This window comes from Hemitrygon akajei, chromosome 6 (genome assembly GCF_048418815.1).
Source record: "Hemitrygon akajei chromosome 6, sHemAka1.3, whole genome shotgun sequence".
Taxonomy (NCBI): Eukaryota; Metazoa; Chordata; class Chondrichthyes; order Myliobatiformes; family Dasyatidae; genus Hemitrygon; species Hemitrygon akajei.
The window spans coordinates 37352938-37372478 of NC_133129.1; the positions used below are offsets into that span (position 1 = coordinate 37352938).

Sequence of the window (19541 nt, forward strand, 5' to 3'; positions counted from 1 at the left end):
GTTTCAGACTTTACAAAAAATGACTTTGGCATTTCAAAGATACTGAATTGAAGTCTATAGATGTCCAACTAAGAACTTATACTGGAGAAAAGATAACTCCTGTGAGGTTAACATTCATAACAGTCAAATACAATAACCAACAAACCACATGTGCTTACCGTCCGCTCTGTCAATGACTCTCATAATCTTACACAGTAGAGTTGCCCCCTCATACTTCTTTGGTCCAAGGAGACATGCCCCAGCTAGCTCAACCATTCCTCAAAAACATGTTCTCTACTCCAGGCAGTATCCTGGTAAATCTCTGTGCACTCTCTAAACTACATCCATGTTACAATGAGGTGACCAGAACTGAACACGAAACTCCAAGGTAGACTGACCAGAGTTTTATAGAGTTGCAAAATAAAGTTGAGGCTCTTGAACTCATTCTCTTGATTAATGAAGATGAACACACCATAGAACTTCTTTACTACCTCATCAACGTGTGCAGCAACTTTGAGGGATCTATCAACGTAGACATCAAGATCGCTCTGTTCCTCCACATTGCTATGAAACCTGTTATTAGTCCACCTCCGAATTCAATCTTACAAAGTACATAACTTTGCACTTTTCAGGAGTGAACACCATACATCATTTTTCTGCCCAGCCCTGTGTCTACATCCCTTTGTAACCCATGGCAACCTCCTACACTCTCCACAACACCATCAACCGGTGTGTCGTCTGCAAGCTTACCAACCTACTCTTCAACTTTCTCATCCAAGCCACTTATAAAAATCACAAAGAGTAGGGGACTCAGAACAGATCCATGCAGAACACCACTAGTCATTGAGCTCCAGGCAGAATACGTTCAATCTACTACCACCCTCTCTCTTCTGTGGGCAAGCTAATTTTGATTCATGTTGTCTGATTTCCATGGATCGCATGCCTCATGTCTTTCTAGATGAGTGTACCATGGGGAATCTCATCAACCGCCTTCCTAAAATCCATATACACCATGTCCACTCCTCCACCTTTAGCAAAAAATGCAATCTTGCTTGCTTGTTTATTTATTTAATTCTTTAATTCCTATTTGAAGGATCACACCTGAGAGGTATTGTTCATTCATTAAGTGGCAACACCACTCAATATATTGAATATTCAATTGAAATCTTAACATAAAGCTCAAACACACAAACAGAGCCTAAGATTAATATAGATTGGCATCATGGTTGGTATAAGTATGGTGGATTGAAGGGCCTGTTTCTGTACTGTACTGTTCTGTGTTCTGGAGGAAAAAGCTGCACCAAATAAATCAGGGTGTGGCTGTAATCTTTACTTCTATTAATTACCAGATGTGTTCTGGCTCAAGTGACACATTTGCCTTCAGACAGTAGTGGCTGGTCCCTTGAACCATTGGCAGAGGTCTGGGTGTGCTATTCTTTTTTCAAAAACAAACTGCTGGCAGGAACTTAGCAGGTCAAGCAGTATTTGTTGAGGCAAAGGGATGGATTCCCTTTGAGGTACTCCATCAGGGCGACCATTCATTTGTCCCCACATTGCTGCTGAACCTACTGAGTTCTGCCGGCCGTACTTTTGCTCTGGATTCCAGCATCTGCAATCCCTTTGTGCCTCTTATATTCTTTATTGGTGTCTAAAGAAATCTAGTGACCACTGACTTATGTCTAAGGGTATTACATATCACCCACATTATTGTGGACAGATTCTCTTTACTTCTGTTGGGGTAAACGTAACAGAAAATAATTCCAATACAATTTAAATTAAATTAAGATTCAGCACTCTCTGGGAAAAACAGTTTCTCCTCATCTCTGTCCTAAATCTTCTCCCCTGAATCTTGAGGTAATGTCCCCTAGTTCTAGTCTCACCAACCAAAGGAAACAACCTTCTTCTATCTTATCTATCCCTTTCAAAATTTTGTATGTTTCTATAAGATCCCCTCTCATTCTTCTGAACTCCAGAGAGTATAGTCCCAGGCGACTCAATCTCTCCTCATAGGTTTACCCCTTCATCCCTGGAATCAACCTGGTGAACCTCCTCTGCATTGCCTCCAAAGCCAGTATATCCTTCCTCAAGTATGGAGACCAGAACTGCACATAGTACTCCAGGTGCAGCGTCACCAGTACCCTGTATAGTTGCAGCATGACCTCCCTGCTCTTGAATTCAATCCCTCTGGCAATGAAGGCCAACATTCTGTTTGCCTTCTTAATAACCTGTTGTACCTGCAAGCCAACTTTTTGCGATTCATGAACAAGCACTCATAAGTTCCTCTGCACAACAGCATGCTGCAATCTTTCACCATTTAAATAATAATCTGCTCTTCTATTTAAGGACAACAGCAATGCTATAACAATATCTAAATATATTTTGGTTTAGTAATAATTTTTATGTAATGAAACCCACTATGCATACTACTCTGTCTATACATGACTCAAGACTGACAGCTTTGTCGTTGTTTTGTAACTGTGGACTCTGAAATGGCCGAGAAAGTCTGTCAGTTTAATAACCAACAGATATACCAAACAATGCCAGCCTTGGCAATGAAGCCCATATATTGTAGATGAATAAAAATGAATACCATAAAATATCACATCCCACTATACTGTGCAGGGTCCTTGGTATAGGCAGCTGCAATTCTTAGAGCTTACAGTATCTTTGGCAATTGTAGGACTTGCACTATAAGAAATTTGATTGTGCAAATTGGATGATATTAAATAATGCAAGTTGCATCTAGTGCTTTGTTATATAACTGAAGAGAGGGTATTGCATTCTGGGGATGGATAAACTTATTTTCCCCTCTATCTTTGATTTGATTACCTATAATTAGGGATATTAGAGACAATACTGTATACATAATTGATGTCCTGGTTACATTGAATATGACTAAATTACCCTACGGCTGTTTGTTTTTGGGGTGGAGGGATGGGTGGGAGGAGATTGTTGAGTGTTACAATTCTATCAGGGCTAAGTTCCACGTCTATGTAACCAAGATTAAGTCATCCTTGTGTTTCTTCCTTGTGGCTGTTTTTAAATGTCAACTAACATCACTAAAGTAGATTGAAATAAAAACTGACTGCTGGAAGTGCCCATCAAGTCAAGGAGCTTTTGTGTGGAGAGAAATAAATTTAATTTTTCAGATCATTGATATGAGACATTAATACTATTTGTCTCTCCATGAAATGTTAACACTATTTGTTTCCCCTTAGATCCTTACAGACATGCAGAATAATTTTGGCATTTTGTGTTCTGTTTTGGAGTTTTAGCATCTGCACATGTTTGTATGGGAGCCTGCTGTTTATATTTTGGCTGTAAAGATCAAGATCGAGTACAAATGTATTGTCATTTGACTGTATACATGTATACTACCAAACAAAATAACATTTCTCTGGACCAGGTGCACAACACAGTACATTTAACTCACACACATCAGCTAATACTACCACAAATAATTAACGAATAGTAAAATATATTCCAGAAGATACTGTGTGTTGCTTCAGCTGAAATGGCCTGCACTAGCCGTGAAGTGCTCCAGAATATTCTGAGGTTGTAAGAGGCACAGTATAATGATTCCTCATTATCTTGTGTCTATTTTTAACTGTTGTATCGATGCATGAATTGGTCTTGTACCGTGATCTTTTAACGAGATTCGGCATTATATCTGCTGATTATTTCCAGCATTATAGTTTTATTGTTTGATTTATTAGTAGAAATGAGATTTTACTCCAGAAAAAAGATCTCATTAACTGTAGCAGAGGTTTCTTCTTTTTGCTAGAGACTAATTGGTTTATAATGAGTTTTGAGATAGATTTTTTGAACCACACTGAACAGGAAAGTCCGTCCCTCATCTTTTAAAAGGAAATGTGTTTTCTTAAACAATACCACTAGGTGGGGACCTCACAACAAGGTTCTCTTATTTAAGAAAATTACCAACTCAAGCCCAATCTGTCTTGAGGAAATTTATATAACAAGTCAAAATAAAATACATTTTAAAGACTTTTTATAGAATTTTTTTTGCTGAATTCACATTCTTTAGAAGTTCATATTTTAATGTGCTTGTTGATGGCAATAAGTGGTATCAAGTTTTAAATTTGATGGCAGAGCCACTAAAGAATTAAGTCATAGGTAAGGAATTAATGTTCTTCTTTATGTGGTTTCTGGTTTTACAGGAGGTATTTGCAATGAGCCTGCAACTGCAGATCCCTCACATCTTTGCCATGATTATTCAAAACATGGGTGCTCCAGAGTTTGCATTCTAATCTCTGTACACATATGACTATGATCAGATTCTGCCCTGACTCCCTGAAAATTTGCAGCCACCATAGTGGGCCGTATCTCAGATAATGATGAGCCGGAGTAAAGGAAGGAAATAAGGAGCATAGTAACATAGTGTGGTGATAACAAACTTTCTCTCAGTGTCAGCAAAACAAAAAAGCTGGTCATTGACTCAGGAAGAGTAATCGAATCATAGAAAAGTACAGCACAGAAACAGGCCCTTCAGGTCACCATTTAAACCGCCTACTCCCATCGCCCTGCCCCAGGACCATAGCCCTCCATACCCTGACCATCCATGTACCTATTCAAATTTTGCTCAAATGCTGAAATCAAGCTCGCATACACCAGTTGTGCTGGCACCTTGTTCCACACTGGGTGAAGAAATTTTCCCTTATGTTCCCCTTAAACTTTTCACCTTCCACCCTTAACCCATGACCTCTGGTTGTAGTCAAATGCCTGCTTGCATTTAGATGATGTGCAGTGCACATGATCCTGCCAACGCCAGTGGTGTTGAGGGTGAGAGGGTTGAGAGCTTCAAGTTCCTACATGTAAACATCACCAATACTGTGCCCTGGTCCAACCTATGGTATGGCAGCTACTCTGCCTATGACACAAGAAACTGGACAGCTCAGCACATCATGGAAACCACCATTTCCTCCACTGACTCTGTAAATAGTAAAGACCCCACCCAAACAGCACTTTCTCTCTTTTCCCCTCGTCCATTGGGCAGAAGATGAAGAAGCCTGATAGCTCAATGATAGCTTCTACGCCACTGTTATAAGACTATTGAAGGTTCCCTAGTATTGATGAGGTGGACTCTTGACCTCACAATTTACCTTACTTTGATCTTGTACCTTAATCTACTTGCACTGCACATTGTAGCTGTTACGTTTTATTTTGTATTCTGTTATTGTTTCACCTTGCACTACTAATGCATTGTGTAATAATTGTATCTGTATAAACAGTATGCAAGAGAAGCTTTTCACTGCATCTTGATACATGTGACAATAATAACCAATTCCTGTTCCAATTCTAGTTCCAATGATATCTAAGTTCCTGTTCACCTACACCTTCTGCTGATAGAATGTATATATTTATGATGGTCTCTTAGGCACTATAGGTAGCAGAGACCTGAAGGTTGTGGATATCTTGGGAGCATATCTCAGTAATCATAAGTGGGTGATGGTGAAGGGGAGGCAACAGAGGGTGGAATGGACAGGCAAAGGTTATATTTTGACCATGACATTTAAAATTGTAAGTGTAGAGAATATTTGATTGTTGTATTTGTGCCAGCTTCAAATTGTGCACTTAATTTCATTTCTTTGGCCTTCTTAATATTTTTCCCTTTTAAGGCCATATAAGAGCATAATTAGGCCATTTGTCCTTTTGAATCTTTTCCAACATTCAAAATCATAGCTGATTTTCTTCCCAACCCTATTCTCCAGCCTTCTCCCTGTAATCATTAAACCCTTTACCAATCATTCTCTGCCTTAAAAATACCAAATGTCTTGGCTTCCACAGATTTATCACCCTCTGGCTGAAGAAAAATTGTCTCATCTCAGTTTTAAAGTGATATGGCTTTATTATAAACACCCTTTCCATGTCTACTCTATTCAGGCCTTTCAGTATTTGGTAGTTTTTATCCTTCTGAACTCTATTGAATACAGGACAAATGATCCTCCTTCATTTCTGGGATATTCTTGTTGACTTCCTCTGGACCCTGTCCAAAGCCAGCGCATTTTTCCTTAGGTACAGGGCTGAAACTGTTTCACAATACTTCTAAACATAACAGCAAAAGAAATAGCAGAAGATTGCCACTATCTGCTTACATAGCGAATTCCAAAGATTCAGACTTGTCTTGGTGAAGAAATTTTTTCTGATTGCTGAACTGAATACATAGCGCTTTTTTGACATTATTGATTATCACATGTACTGATATACAGTGAAAATCTTTTTGTTTGTGTACCATCCAGACAGATCAATCTATATAAAGTACAAGTTAAAAAGAATATAATGTTACAGTCACAGAGAAAATACAGTGCAGTAGACAAATAAAGTCCAAGGTGCTGACAAGGTAGACTGGGAGATCCAGAGTTTTAGCTTATTCTAGACACCACAGCTGGGACAAGAATCAACTCCGCATCTGTTATGTAGGGGGTTATGTCGATCAAAAGCTATTTCCATCATGCTGGTCATCAACTGGCCAGTTTGAAGATGCAGCAGCTGTTTCCCATTGGTTGCCTTGTGTGCCACAGCACTGGTGTCCCTGTCAACACCCGGGTCTCATCACATATGAAGCGCCAGTGGCATTATACAGGTTACTTTTTAAACTTGTGATGAAACTGTACTTATTATTTGGTAATTTATTTATAGTTATATTATTTTATGTGTTGTGTGTGAGTTACACACACTGTGTTGTGCACCATGGTCAGTAGGAATGTTGTTTTATTTGGCAGTTTTCATGTATACAGCTGAAATTACAATAAACTTGAACTTGAGCTTGAATCTGATATGCCAAACTTGTCACTTGGGAATCAATCTAATGAAACTTTTTGGGTCCTCCTTGTGATACGAAACATCTCACTTATGGACAACCTGTACACATAAGCAAGGATTAGGGAGACTGTCAGCTGCTGCAGGCTGCACCTGCCTTATGAGAACCCAGTTTGCATCCACATTTCCAAATTGTGAACTGTCCACATTAGGAACACTGCACCCTTTGATGACAAATACATCCTTACTTGGGTATGGAGACAGACATGGTCTTCGAGGACCACATAATTCCAGAAGTCATCTCCAGTCTTGTAATCAAATTCTCTTGCAATAAATAGTAACATATCTTTTAACTTCCTAATTGCCATACTGAACTGCATGGTATCTTTTAAGCATTCATGTTCAAGGATACTTAAATCCTTCTGAAGATCAGATCCTTTCAGTCTTTTACCATTTACCATGTCCTTTCTATTTTTAATGAAGTATTTAACCAACTCATTAAATGCTTGATTATTTCTTTTGCATTTAAAAACTATGATTGATTTCTTCAAATAAAGTACATTTCAAAACAGCTGATGCCATAATTTCTGCCACCAGATGTTGCTAGTTCACAGTCATTGCAGAGATATTACCCTTGGGCACTGAACATGTTCAGTAAAGACAATACCAGATCAACAGAACTGCACTAATTTGTACTACTATGTAAATAGGAAGCTGATGCTGCCCAATATTTTTATGAAGCTTTAATAGCGAGAGATATTTTACTAAAGCATCTTTCTAGTTGTTGTTTATCTTGTTATTTCTCAGTTGGATTTTTTAGATAAGCCTCTTTTAAGTACACATGCAATATAACAATTAATAAAGTGTTTTAATTTGTAAATATTTGAGATTCTGCAAATATTTCTTTCTAGTTCAGTTTTATACAGAGGCTGTTTGTTATCTCGTTTATATTTAGAAACTTACTTAGGGCAGCAACGAAGGTCCTCCACCTCTGACTAACCATACAGTCGCACACAGATATAGAAGGATTCTTCGTTGCTGTTTCTGTAACTATTTGTTTTTTGACCGGTCAGGGTTGATCCCTGAGCTGAACCCCTGAACCTAAATCACTCTTAGTCTGGCCTCTACCCTTTGACCTATTTGGCATGGGTCACCCTACCAAGAGCTAAAGTACAAGGCCCTCACTCAGCCAACGTGGCTGTCTTGTCATTGAGGCACACAAGCCTCCAAACCCTACAACAAGGTTGTGGTTCTCTTAGAGGTATATTTAGAAAGTTACAAGAGAAATTCAAATCCTATAATTTTAATTAACTGCTTTGAGTGCAGATTTTTTGTCATACCTTTCCGAATACTTAATTGTTTTTCTTTCTAATCAATTTTACTCATGTACAGTAAGGAAGACTTGAAAGCTAGACTTATCAAGATCAAATAAAGGTTTAAATTAACAAACCTTTGTTTTGTTTTTATTTTTTCTGACAACATAAAGCCTGACAGAATGTAGAATGCAAGATGAATTTGAAAGATGATATAAGAAGGGCAAAGAACATTGGAGCAAAAGTAGATAACATAAAGGTGGACCCATGTAAACTTGTAGAAAGATAATTAAAGAAATAGCAGAAAATTTTAGAATAAAATGAAGTTCTTTTGTATATTGATATTGAATGAGTGTTAAATATTTTCAGAAAAAAAGAGAAAGAGGCCAATTTTCCTGTAGAAGAGAAGGATTCATTTATTTTATTTATTGAGAAACACAGCATGATAACAGGCCCTTCCAGTCCAAGGAGCCCACATCTTTGGAATGAGGGAGGAAACTGGAGCCCCCAGGGGAAACTCATGTGGTTACGGAGAGAATGTACAAACTCCTTATGGTCAGAGGTAGAATTGAACTTGGGTGGCTAGTGCTGTAATATGCTTGGCAATACAGTATCTTATGATAACTTTTACAACAGGTAGCTTTGTCCAGAACAAAATTAATTCTAACTCTGGGAAGCAGGTGAATAAACACAGATTTGTTAAGGACATATCGTGTCTGATCTGCTGGTTCTGATCAAATAGCAGAAAGTGTTAATAAAGATAGTGCAGTAGATATTCATGTGGGCTTACAAAAGTAATTTGATAAAGAACAGTGTAATAGATTTAATTGGGGAAGTGGAATTAAAGAAACATTCGTAATTTGGGTACATAATTGTACAGGGCAGATTAGTGTTTGGAGTTGGAGTTGTGTTTACTTCTGGTCATAGGAAGAACATGATGGGTGATGGAGAGAATGTGGAACAGATTCACAAGGATAATTAATTAATTTTTTAAAAAACTGCAGACATTATAAATTTAAATCTAAAACAGAAAATGCTGGAAATACTCAGCAATTCAGGCCTGTGGGTAAAGGGTTCCATTATGAACACTAGCCTCTGTAGTATCAGGACACCTTCAAAGAACGATGCCTCAGGAAGGAGGCATCCATCATTGTAACCCTATCTCCCAGGTCATGCCTTGTTCTCATTGCTGCCGTCAGGAAGGAGGTACAGAAGCCTGAAGGTACACAGTCAACAATTCAGGAACAGCCTCTTCCCTTCTGCCATCTGATTTCTGAATGGACATAAACACTACCTCACTACTTTTTAAAAATTTTTGTACTAATTTAATTTAACATATGTATATATCACTTTTTTCCTCTATTATTATGTATTACATTGTATTGTTACCAGAATGACGACAAATGCCATTGATATTAAACCCTTGCATTCTCATTTTCATCCCTGTGAACCTCCTCAGAACCCTCTCCACATCTTTTCTTAGATGTTGAGGCCTCATCAGTGCCCTATAAAGCCTCAGCATCCCTGCTCTTATATTCTAGACCTCTTGAAATGAATACTAACATTGTATTTGCCTTCCTCACCATCAACTCAACCCGCAAGTTGATCTTTAGGGTATTCGGCACAAGGACTCTCAAGTCCCTTTGCATCTCAGATTTTTGGATTTTCTTCCTGTTTAGAAAATAGGCTGCATATTTATTTCTACTACCAAACTGCATGACTATGCATTTTCCAACATTGTATTTCATTTGCCACTTCCTTGCCCATTCTCCTAATCTGTCTAAGTCCTCTTTCAGCCTTCCTGCTTCCTCCACACTACCTGCCCCTCCACCAATCTCTGTTACATCTGCAAATTTGGCAACAAAGCCATCTATTTCATCATCTAAATCATTGATACTCAACATAAAAAGAAGTGGTCCCAACACCAACCCCTGCAGAACACCACTAGTCACTGACAGCCAACCAGAAAAGGATCCTTTTATTCCCACTCGCTGCCTCTCACCAATCAGTCAATGCTCTAACCATGCCAGTAACTTTCCTATAATACCATGGGCTCTTAACTTGATAAGCAGCCTCATGTGTGACACCTTGTCAAACGCCTTATGAAAATTCAAATACCCAACATCCATTGCATCCCCTTTATCTATCCTACTTGTAATCTCCTTAAGGAAACCATGCTGATTTTGTCCTGTTTTGTCACCAAGTACTCCATAATCTCATCCTTTACAGCTGACTCAAACAACCACTGAGGTCAGGCTAACTGGTCTATAATTTCCTTTCTGCTGCCTTCCTCCTTTCTTTAATGAGTGGAGTGACATTTGAAATTTTCCAGTCCTCCGGAACCATGCTGGAGTCCAATGTTTCTTGAAAGATCTGTACTAATGCCTCCACAATCTCTACCTTTACCTCTTTCAGAGCTCTAGGGTGCGGTTCATCTGGTCCAGATGACTTACACAACTTTAAGTCTTAAAGCTTTTTGAGCACCTTCTCTCTTGTAATAGTAACTGCACTCACTTCTCTTCCCTCACACCATTTAACACCTGGCATATTGCTAGTGTCTTCCACAGTGAAGACTGATGCAAAATTCTTGTCCCTTGTCCCCCATTATTATTTCTACGGCTTCATTTTCTTGCGGTCCTATATCCACTCTTAAGTATGTAAAAAAATTAAAGAGAGTTAAGCTTTTTCCATTCACATGAATATTGTTTGCTACCTTGCTTTCATATTTCATCTTTTTCCTTCTGTTAATTCTTTTAGTTGCTTTCTGTAGGATTTTAAAAGCTTCCGAATGCTCTATCTTACTGCTAATTTTTGCTTTGTTGTATGCCGTCTCTTTTACATTAGCTTTGACTTCCCTTGTCAGCCACAGTTGTACTATTTTGCCATTTGAGTATTTCTTTATTTTTGGACTGCAGCTATCCTGTACCTTTCTCATTTTTCCCAGAAACTCAAGCCATTGCTGCTCTGCTGTCATCTCTGCCAGCACCTCCTTCTAAGTTACTTTGGCCAGCTCCTCTCTCACAGCACTATAATTTCCTTTACTCCACTGAAATACTGATATGTCAGACTGTACTTTCTCTCTGTCAAATTTCAAGTTGAACTCAGTCACATTATGATCACTACCTCCTAAGGGTTCCTTTACCTTTAGTCCCTAATTGCTTCCACTTCATTACTTAACACCCAAACCAGTATAGCTGATCTGCTAGTAGGCTCAATGACAAATTGCTTTAAAAAGCCATCTTGCAGGCATTCAATAAATTCACTCTCTTGAGATGCATTACCAACCTGATTTTCCCAATCTACTTGCATGTTAAAATCTGCCATGACTATCATAACATTGCCCTTTTGACATCCCTTTTCTATTTCCTGTTGTAATCTGTGGTCCACATCCCAGCTGCTGTCGGGAGGCATGTATATAACTGCCATCAGGATCCTTTAACCCTTGCAGTTTCTTAACTCAACCAACATTCAACATCTTCCGATCCTATGTCACATCTTTCTAATGATTTGATGGTGTTCTTTACCAGCAGAGCCATGCCACCCCTCTGCCTACCTTCCTATCCCTCCGATACAAAGTGTAAGCTTGGACATTCAGCTCCCAACTACAGTCATCCTTCAGTGATGACCACAACATCGTACCTGGCAATCTGTAATAGTGCAACAAGATCATCCATCTTACTTCTTATACTCCATGCACTGAGATATAACACTTTGAGTACTGTATTTGCTGTATTTTGCAGCAGTACTTTTCAATCCATAATAATAAAAGCTATAAATTACAGTAAGTGCTTATAAAAAATAACTTTAATCAGTTGTGTAAGAAAGCAGAAAAAGTACAGAGGAAGTGTTTATTGGTTCATTGATGGCAGAGGGGAAATGTTGAGTGTGCGTGTCTTCAAGCTCCTGTACCTCCTCCTTGATGGTAGCAATGAGAAGAGGGCAGAGGATATCAGCAAGATTTATCAGAATAATACCAGAGGTGAGAAATTGCAGACACTGATATTGTTTCCTCTGGACCAGTGGAAGTTAATGAGGATACCTAATGGAGATATCAAAATAATGAGAGGTTTAAATAGGGAAAATATTTTCTTGAGGAAGAAAATTGGTAATCCAGAGGCCGGGATTTAAAATAATTTGCAAAAAAAAAGGCATATCACAAGCCCTGGTTATGTGAGCACTGACGCTAGGTAGACAATCTTTGAAGAGTATTGATAATGGCTGGGGTCATCCATCTTGTGAAGACACTGCCCAGAAGAAAAACTGTAGAAACAATTGCCAAGAACAATCATTGTCGTGTCTAAGACCATGATCACCCATTTCATATGACACAGCTCATAATGGTGATGATGAGCAAAAAAAAAGAGAAATTGCAAGTCCCACCTGAAAGAACATTTCAAATAGATTCTGTAGGAAATTTAAAAAGGCAATTTGATATGCACTTCAAGGGAACTAATTTATAGGAACATAATTGCATTGTTTCAACAAGGTGGCACACGCAAAGTGTCCCTTATGAATCGTCTCTGATGCTGCAAGATTCTGTACTGTTGAAAAAATAAAATTGTTTATCATAATTTTGTGAATGAACAAGAACTACTAAAATTAATTTATGCATGCTTGGAATTTCACTGGTAAAAATGCTCAACACATTTGTTATTGAAACCTCCTGCCCATTATCTATGACCATTCACTCATATCTGAGCATTTTTGAACTATATGAATCGCATACCCTTTATTCTTTCTATTTAATCTGCCTTTAAACATTCATACCATTTAGCCGATAAGTATTCCTAGAAATTTGAACGCTGGAACTGAGCACCGCATTGCACTTGTTAATGCTATCACTATGGGGAGGCAGTTGTTTGTTTATTGATCTTCGCCACGGCTTTTATTAAATTTTCCCAAATCGTAGTGGAACTCTCTTTTATTTGGTTGTATGTAGTTGTTGGTAAATTTGGAGCTTTAACTTCTCTCAAGTTAAATTACTGGGAGGGTCCATACAATTTAAAAAGTCGCCACCAGAAAAAAATCATAGCATATTTATGGGACTTGGCAGCTCTTCAACTCTTAGTGGTTTTGCTTTTTGTCTTGAACACACCAATTATATTATTTACGACGAGAACCAAACTGATTTTAATTTTTAGTTTGACTGGACCGCCCTAATCGCAAGCTCCCTCGGGCGAAATTATTGTAATTGGATTAGTTCAGTTGATAATCGACTCATGCCAGTGTTGGTCTGTTAGCCCCGATAAAAATAGAGCTATGAATTCGTAAACCTAATCCAGCGTTTAATTAAAGTTTATCTTGCTGTTTACATAATTATTATGGCGTATGCCATTTTAAACTTGTCCGAAGGTTATGGCTTTACCGACAGCGCTTTGGTTTCCAGCGAACCCACCACACTCAACCTAGTGAATGCAGAAAGAGTTTATTTTATAAAATTATTTTTAAAGCGCCCTCTTTCTGTGAAGCAAATCGCAGCCTGGTATTCGAGCAGCGATTGGGCCCAGCGTGGTGTGGACCTTGCCCCTTTTAAGATGTGGTTTCCTTTCCGGATTGCGCTGACGCTGAGGCACAGGAACTGGCGGATTGAAAGTGACGGTTCATCATTGGTTTCTGTTGGAAAATAACACCTCGTCCGATGGATATAATGAAGAAAAAGAGCAATTTCTTGGACGTGGGCTCGTTCTGTTCTTATTCCCCCTGATGGAAGGTAGTTGGGCGACATCTCAAAGCGTTAGGACTGGAGGTTTGCAGCAGAATTTGAAACATACACGCGCTCGCCCCCTTTAAAAATAAAATCATGGTTAAGAAGGATTTCAGAAACAGGAGACTAGCGTTTATGAAGGAGATGACAAATCGCTAGATTTAGCACTGTAACAAGTGCAGGTGACGATGGGTTGTACCTCAAATCAAGCGACTGTCCCGGGAAATATGTAAAATTTACATCAAATTGGCTGCCCTTCCAAAACATGATGTTGCATCTTTGTAAAATTTTTTGGACATTTGTCAATTGTATTTTTTAATGTTTTCCCAGGTGCCGCGGATCTAATCCCGGAGTCGTTATAAGTGCCTTCTACATGTTTGCAAGTGTTATGGACGTGGATGTGTTTAAGAGGAGGAGCAAGTCAGGCTTGTTTCTGCTGGAGGACATGCGATGGTCACTATGTGTCCTGATGGCAGACGCGGTTGCTACTTTCTCCTGGCTGGACTTTGCCTCTTCGCAGCTTCTTGCCTCCACTCCGTGGAGGAGTCTTCGTCCCTCTTCGCTTGGCTTCTCGGCAGGCTGCTCTTCTACTTGGCGCTGTCTGTGAGCAGCCTCCTGCTGGGCACTTTCCTAGTACTGGCCAAGCAAAGCAACCTTAAGACGTTACGTTTCCCCAGAGAGGAGAGATCGTTTGGAGTGTCCCAGCTGTTGCGACAGTTTACGGTAAGTTGACCGAGAGACAGACAGACACAAACACAGAGTAATTGGCATTATCTCCAGAAAGCAAATGTTATTTTTCCTATAGTAAATTGAATATATTTAATTATATAACCCACTGCCTATTTCTACATGATCTTTCTATATATATTACTCTTATAAACACACCTGGTTATGCATTGCTGGAGACCAATGCAATAGTAACTTCACCAGAGAATTTCTTCCACACCTGAAGGGGAAAATGATGATATGGGCAACGGGGCAGGGAATTGGAATTAGAGAGCCAACCTATGCATAAGGGTGGAATTATGATAGCCTCCTGTTCTGCATCATTCTATAGTAATTTCAATATGCAGTTACTAAATCATCAGGAAGACGGGGTGTCTGTGATAGCCTCCTTCAGTTATTGATTTTAGCTTAGTGTTCATGTCTGATTATTTCTTGATATGATCAGATCATTGTGACTGCAATATTAGCTCCATATGTTATCACGCCTGTGATTGATATTTCATAATAGCCTACAATGACCTGGAGTTGGTGTGGGAATACAGATTAATTTCTGACACCACCTGGCTTGAATGAGATGCTTATTTTGGTACTGGTATATTTTCTTGCAGATTGATCTCAATCTTGTACGGACCTTTTATCTGACATCCTCTTTCGCCTTCTTTTATTATTTGTTCCCTTTCCTGCCTTTTCTTCTTTTACTCATTTCACAGCTCTTGTTCAGTTATAGGCTAATCTTTTTCCCTCTCATTTCTGCCTTTTGCCCATTAAATTCTGTATGTGGACATATAAAAAAAAATCAGTGGATATTTCATTTTGAATGATTAAAGCTGAGGGAATACAGCGGTATGTGGAGCCAGACGTGTGTGAATTTATCTGCAGTCTCTTGATTCCTGGAGTTGCTTTGCAGTGCAAGCAACATTTCAATGAATGGAGAAACACCAGTGATGTAAATTGAATACGTGAGGGTACTATTACAAATGTGAGCTGTAAGTTGTTCTGTGACAAAACCAGATGATTTATATCTGAGCTTAGCAAAGTTGGTACAAAAATATCATTTTGGGAAGCTCTATAGGTTATGATGAACAAGATGGCATTATGTAGGTCTTTATAGGAATATCAAAACTTTTCAATGCAGTGCATATTTTCAACGTGTTTCTGTTGTGATCTTTTTAATAAACACCCCATTTCATGACTGGTATATGCAAAACTTCCTTGGGTTTGCTTCAAAATGGATAAGTTAACCTTGACTTCACTGTCCTTTTAATTTCAGTATTGTGGATAAATACGTGTTATTCCACTGCAGTCAAACAAGGTATTTGCAATGTCTTTAACACATTAAAAATGGTATTTTCTTCATGGTATAAGAGTTTAACGTATTCCAGAGCAATGAGTGGGAATGCTTTTAACTTTTTCAGGTGATTAATTTGCAATGGCATTAATCGTGATCTTGCAGAGATATTCCAGGCAACTGACTTGTCAACACCATCAAATTATGTTTAAAATTTTTTAAATAACTGCAAATGCTGGAAAACGATAAACACAGGAGAAGCTGCAATCTCAGTAGGTCAGGCAGCATTTGTGGAAGAAGAAATGGTCATTGTTTTTTGACTGACTTCATCAGATGTAGGAGAGGGATGTGTAGAACAAATGGAGTATCTGATTGGATCAATCAAAGTAGCTTAATGGGGAGTGTTAACAGTAGATTAAGCAACTAGGCCTGTATAATGAGTTGCTCGCAGTCTAATGGTGGAACTTGTTTGAAGATTGGACTTGTGCATATTGGAAACGAGGAAATAAATGGGGGGAAAATGCTGAAAACATAAGAGATTTTGTAAAAGCACAGTGAAGCAGTTAATGTTTTAGATGAGTGACCTTAGAAAGAGAGAAGCAGTTCAGCCTGGGTAGCATTGAAGTGTGGGTATTTCTCTGACGATAAAGTGGACAAGATACTGTGCTTGTGTACTTTGTGACTGATGTAGTTCTGGCTTTTGGAGATGTGTTCGGCAAGAGGCTGGAGTAAAAGCAATGGATGGAAGGTAGAAACGGTTCTAATTATAGGTAGGACATGCTGGGTGCCTTCAGTTGTAGAGTGTGATGACAAACAGTTGATGACAAGTTGAGTGTGATGTCAAGTTAATGACAGACAGTTTTAAAGGATGGAGCTAATAAATGGCTGGGAGCTCTACCACAAGTGGGGAATAATTGGAGTCAAGATTTATAACGTGCTGGGACATGTAAGAGTTGTAAAGAAATTAATCTGTGGTAAAACGTAAGTTAAGAATTTGGGGAATTACTATTGAGCAGTCTACTAGTATGACAGATGGCCTCTTGGCCATCATAATCTATGTCATTGTGATCTTGTACCTCATTGTCTACCTGCACTAACTTTTCTCTTAACATTTAATTTCTGCATTCTGTTATTGTTTTGCCTTGTACTACCTCAATACACTGTTGTAATGAATAATGGTATGCTAGGTAAGGTTTTCACTGCACCTCAGTCCTTGTGTCAATAATAAACCAATAAAATGGGGATTTTGAATTCTTTATGTTGGGAAACAGGAAATAAACAATAGAATGATAGTGAACGAAACTTGGTGTAGGATGTTTGTGGGTGGAAAAGTTTTAAGCAAATTAGAGACTGCATTGGAAATGATTTGGCAACCCGCCAAGGACACTATTTGAAAATTCAAAGCATAATGAAGATGTACATTGACTTCAGCAGATAAGAAAATTGCAAATATGTTATTTTTAGTGTTAGAAATGAACTGGGCCTGTGTGGGTTGCAATACTTGCAGGGACCAATATACTTAAAAACAGGGACTGATTCTCACAGGGCAGTTTGCTCCTGCTGTTCAAGAGGGTTTAAACAAAGTTGGCAGGAAGGGTAGGAAGTTGGCAAGAAAAATAAGAAAAATCAAGCTAGTCTCGTGGTCAGTGTAGACAGGCAAGTTAAGGAATATGGGAGGGCTAGCAGGTTGAATTGTGTTTTCTTATAATACAAGGGACTTTTCAGGCAAGTCAAATAAGCTTAAATCATGGAAACATGGCTGAGGAAAGGACAGGACTTGCAATTGAACTTTCCAGAGTATAGATGTTTCAGGGGGATGCAAAAGAGGAAGGGAAATCACACTGTTAATTAGGGAAAACATGATGGTAACACCTAGAGAGGATCTGCTGGAATTTAGGAATAGGAAAGGTGCAGTCACTTTTTGGGGGTTACACTGCAAGTTTCCCCAATTGGCAGCAGGAACTAGAGCAACAGATTAAGCAAGTCACAGAAGGGGTTATATATTTATTTTTACTTAGGGATACAAATGAGGCTGAGATGTGACCTATAGAGGGGTATAACATTGTAAAATGATAGAGTAGATAATGAATACCTTTTTCTTATGGTAGTGATATCGAAAACAAGGTGGCATAGATTTAATGTGACAGGAAGGAGTTTGAACACAATTTGAAGGTTTACTTTTTCCACAGAATGATTGATAACTGGCATGCACTACCATATTGGGTGGTAGAGTTGCATACAGTTGCTATGTTGGAAAGAAGTTAAGACATGAACTACAGAATGATTGATAACTGGCATGCACTACCATATTGGGTGGTAGAGTTGCATACAGTTGCTATGTTGGAAAGAAGTTAAGACATGAACTTAAATGCAAGGCATAGTAGAATATGGGCCTGATATGAGAAATGGGATTACTGTAGATAGACAAAGAAGTTAACATGAGTATGATGGGACAGTATGCTGTACGTATATTTCTTTGACATTTTGAAATCTTAGTTGGGCTTGAATGTAGAACTTGGAAGAGGGAGAGAATTGAGAGTGGAGATATGCTGTTACTGGTAAAAGACAAATTAGATGAAGTTGATACTGCAATTTCAGCTGATGCCAGTGCAGTCCTATTATTAGTAGATACTGTCTGCAAGCTTTTAACCCATATCAACTTTTTTGTTGAACTGTCATTCATTATGATGGCTGTGGCTCCATTAGCAAATGACTTTCTACAGATTTCGATGTTAAGGTTGTAAATTGATTGAGAAATCGAGTGTAGTGCCAGGAATGGCTCTTGTATCCGAGGAATTGGAATATTGTGGATTCTATATGGAAGAAGTATATGTGGGGTGACATTTAGCTTTCATGATGAACCTTCGCAGAAGGCAAGTCTTAATCCAGTGCCAAGGGTATACCCGGATAACCAGAGATACATGCTCCTTTGCAATATAGCCCAAGCAGAAAATCCTTTTCATCTGCCCAGTTTGCCATTAAGAAAAGACTTGGGGGAGCAACAATCTAGGCTGACATTCCATTATAGGAATGCATTGAGGGAGTGTTAGATTATCAGACTGTTTATTTTTCAAAGAAGATATCAAGCCATGTTTCTACTTCTTTCTCAAAGAAGACATGACAGCAACAATGCTTTCTTAGAAGTTTATGGAGATTCAGCATCTCACCAAAAACTTTTGACAAATCTCTATAGGTTCATGGTGGCGTGTATCCTGACTGCTTGCATCACAGCCTGGCATAGAAACACCAATGCCCAGGAATGGAAAAAAAAGTAGAAAGTGGAAAGTTGATACAGTGCATCTATCACGAACAAAATCCTCCCCCACTGAACTGAATACATCTTCATGAACACTGCCACAAAAAAACGCCATCCATCAACAAAAGCCCTCACCATCCAGGTTGTGCCCTCTTTTCACTACTACCATCGGGCAGGAGGTTCACAAGCCTCGGGGTGCACGCCACTAGGTTCAGGAACAGCTATTATCCTACAACCATCGAGCTCCTGAAGTGTGGAGTGTTTACTCACCACTATGAACTGATTCTATGACTTACAGACTCATTTTCATGGACTCTTTATAATTTGTGTTGTTCTCAATATGTTTATTTGCATAGTTTGTCTTCTGCATGTTGGTTGTTTCTCAGTTTTTGTATATGTACAGTTTCTCATAAAATTCAGTTGTATCGTGTACATGCTCGCAAGAAAGTGAATCTCAAGGTAGTTTATGGTAACATACACACAGTAGTCACTTTATTA

The 19541-nt window shown here is 38.7% G+C and overlaps 1 protein-coding gene across 4 annotated transcripts in view; it reads left to right on the plus strand.

The window, feature by feature from the left end:
- snx25 (sorting nexin 25) overlaps nt 1–19541 on the plus strand; it is a 277191-nt gene that overhangs the window by 9395 nt on the left and 248255 nt on the right. Inside the window, exons 1-2 of one of the 4 annotated variants that reach the window (XM_073048141.1) lie at nt 13634–13779; nt 14104–14496. In XM_073048141.1, coding sequence (XP_072904242.1) covers nt 14224–14496 — 273 coding nt within the window. In that variant the 5' untranslated portion in view covers nt 13634–13779; nt 14104–14223. Of the gene's footprint in view, nt 1–13633; nt 13816–14103; nt 14497–19541 lie in introns of those variants that run through there. The other 3 variants (XM_073048143.1, XM_073048140.1, XM_073048142.1) reach the window with 3 other exon arrangements.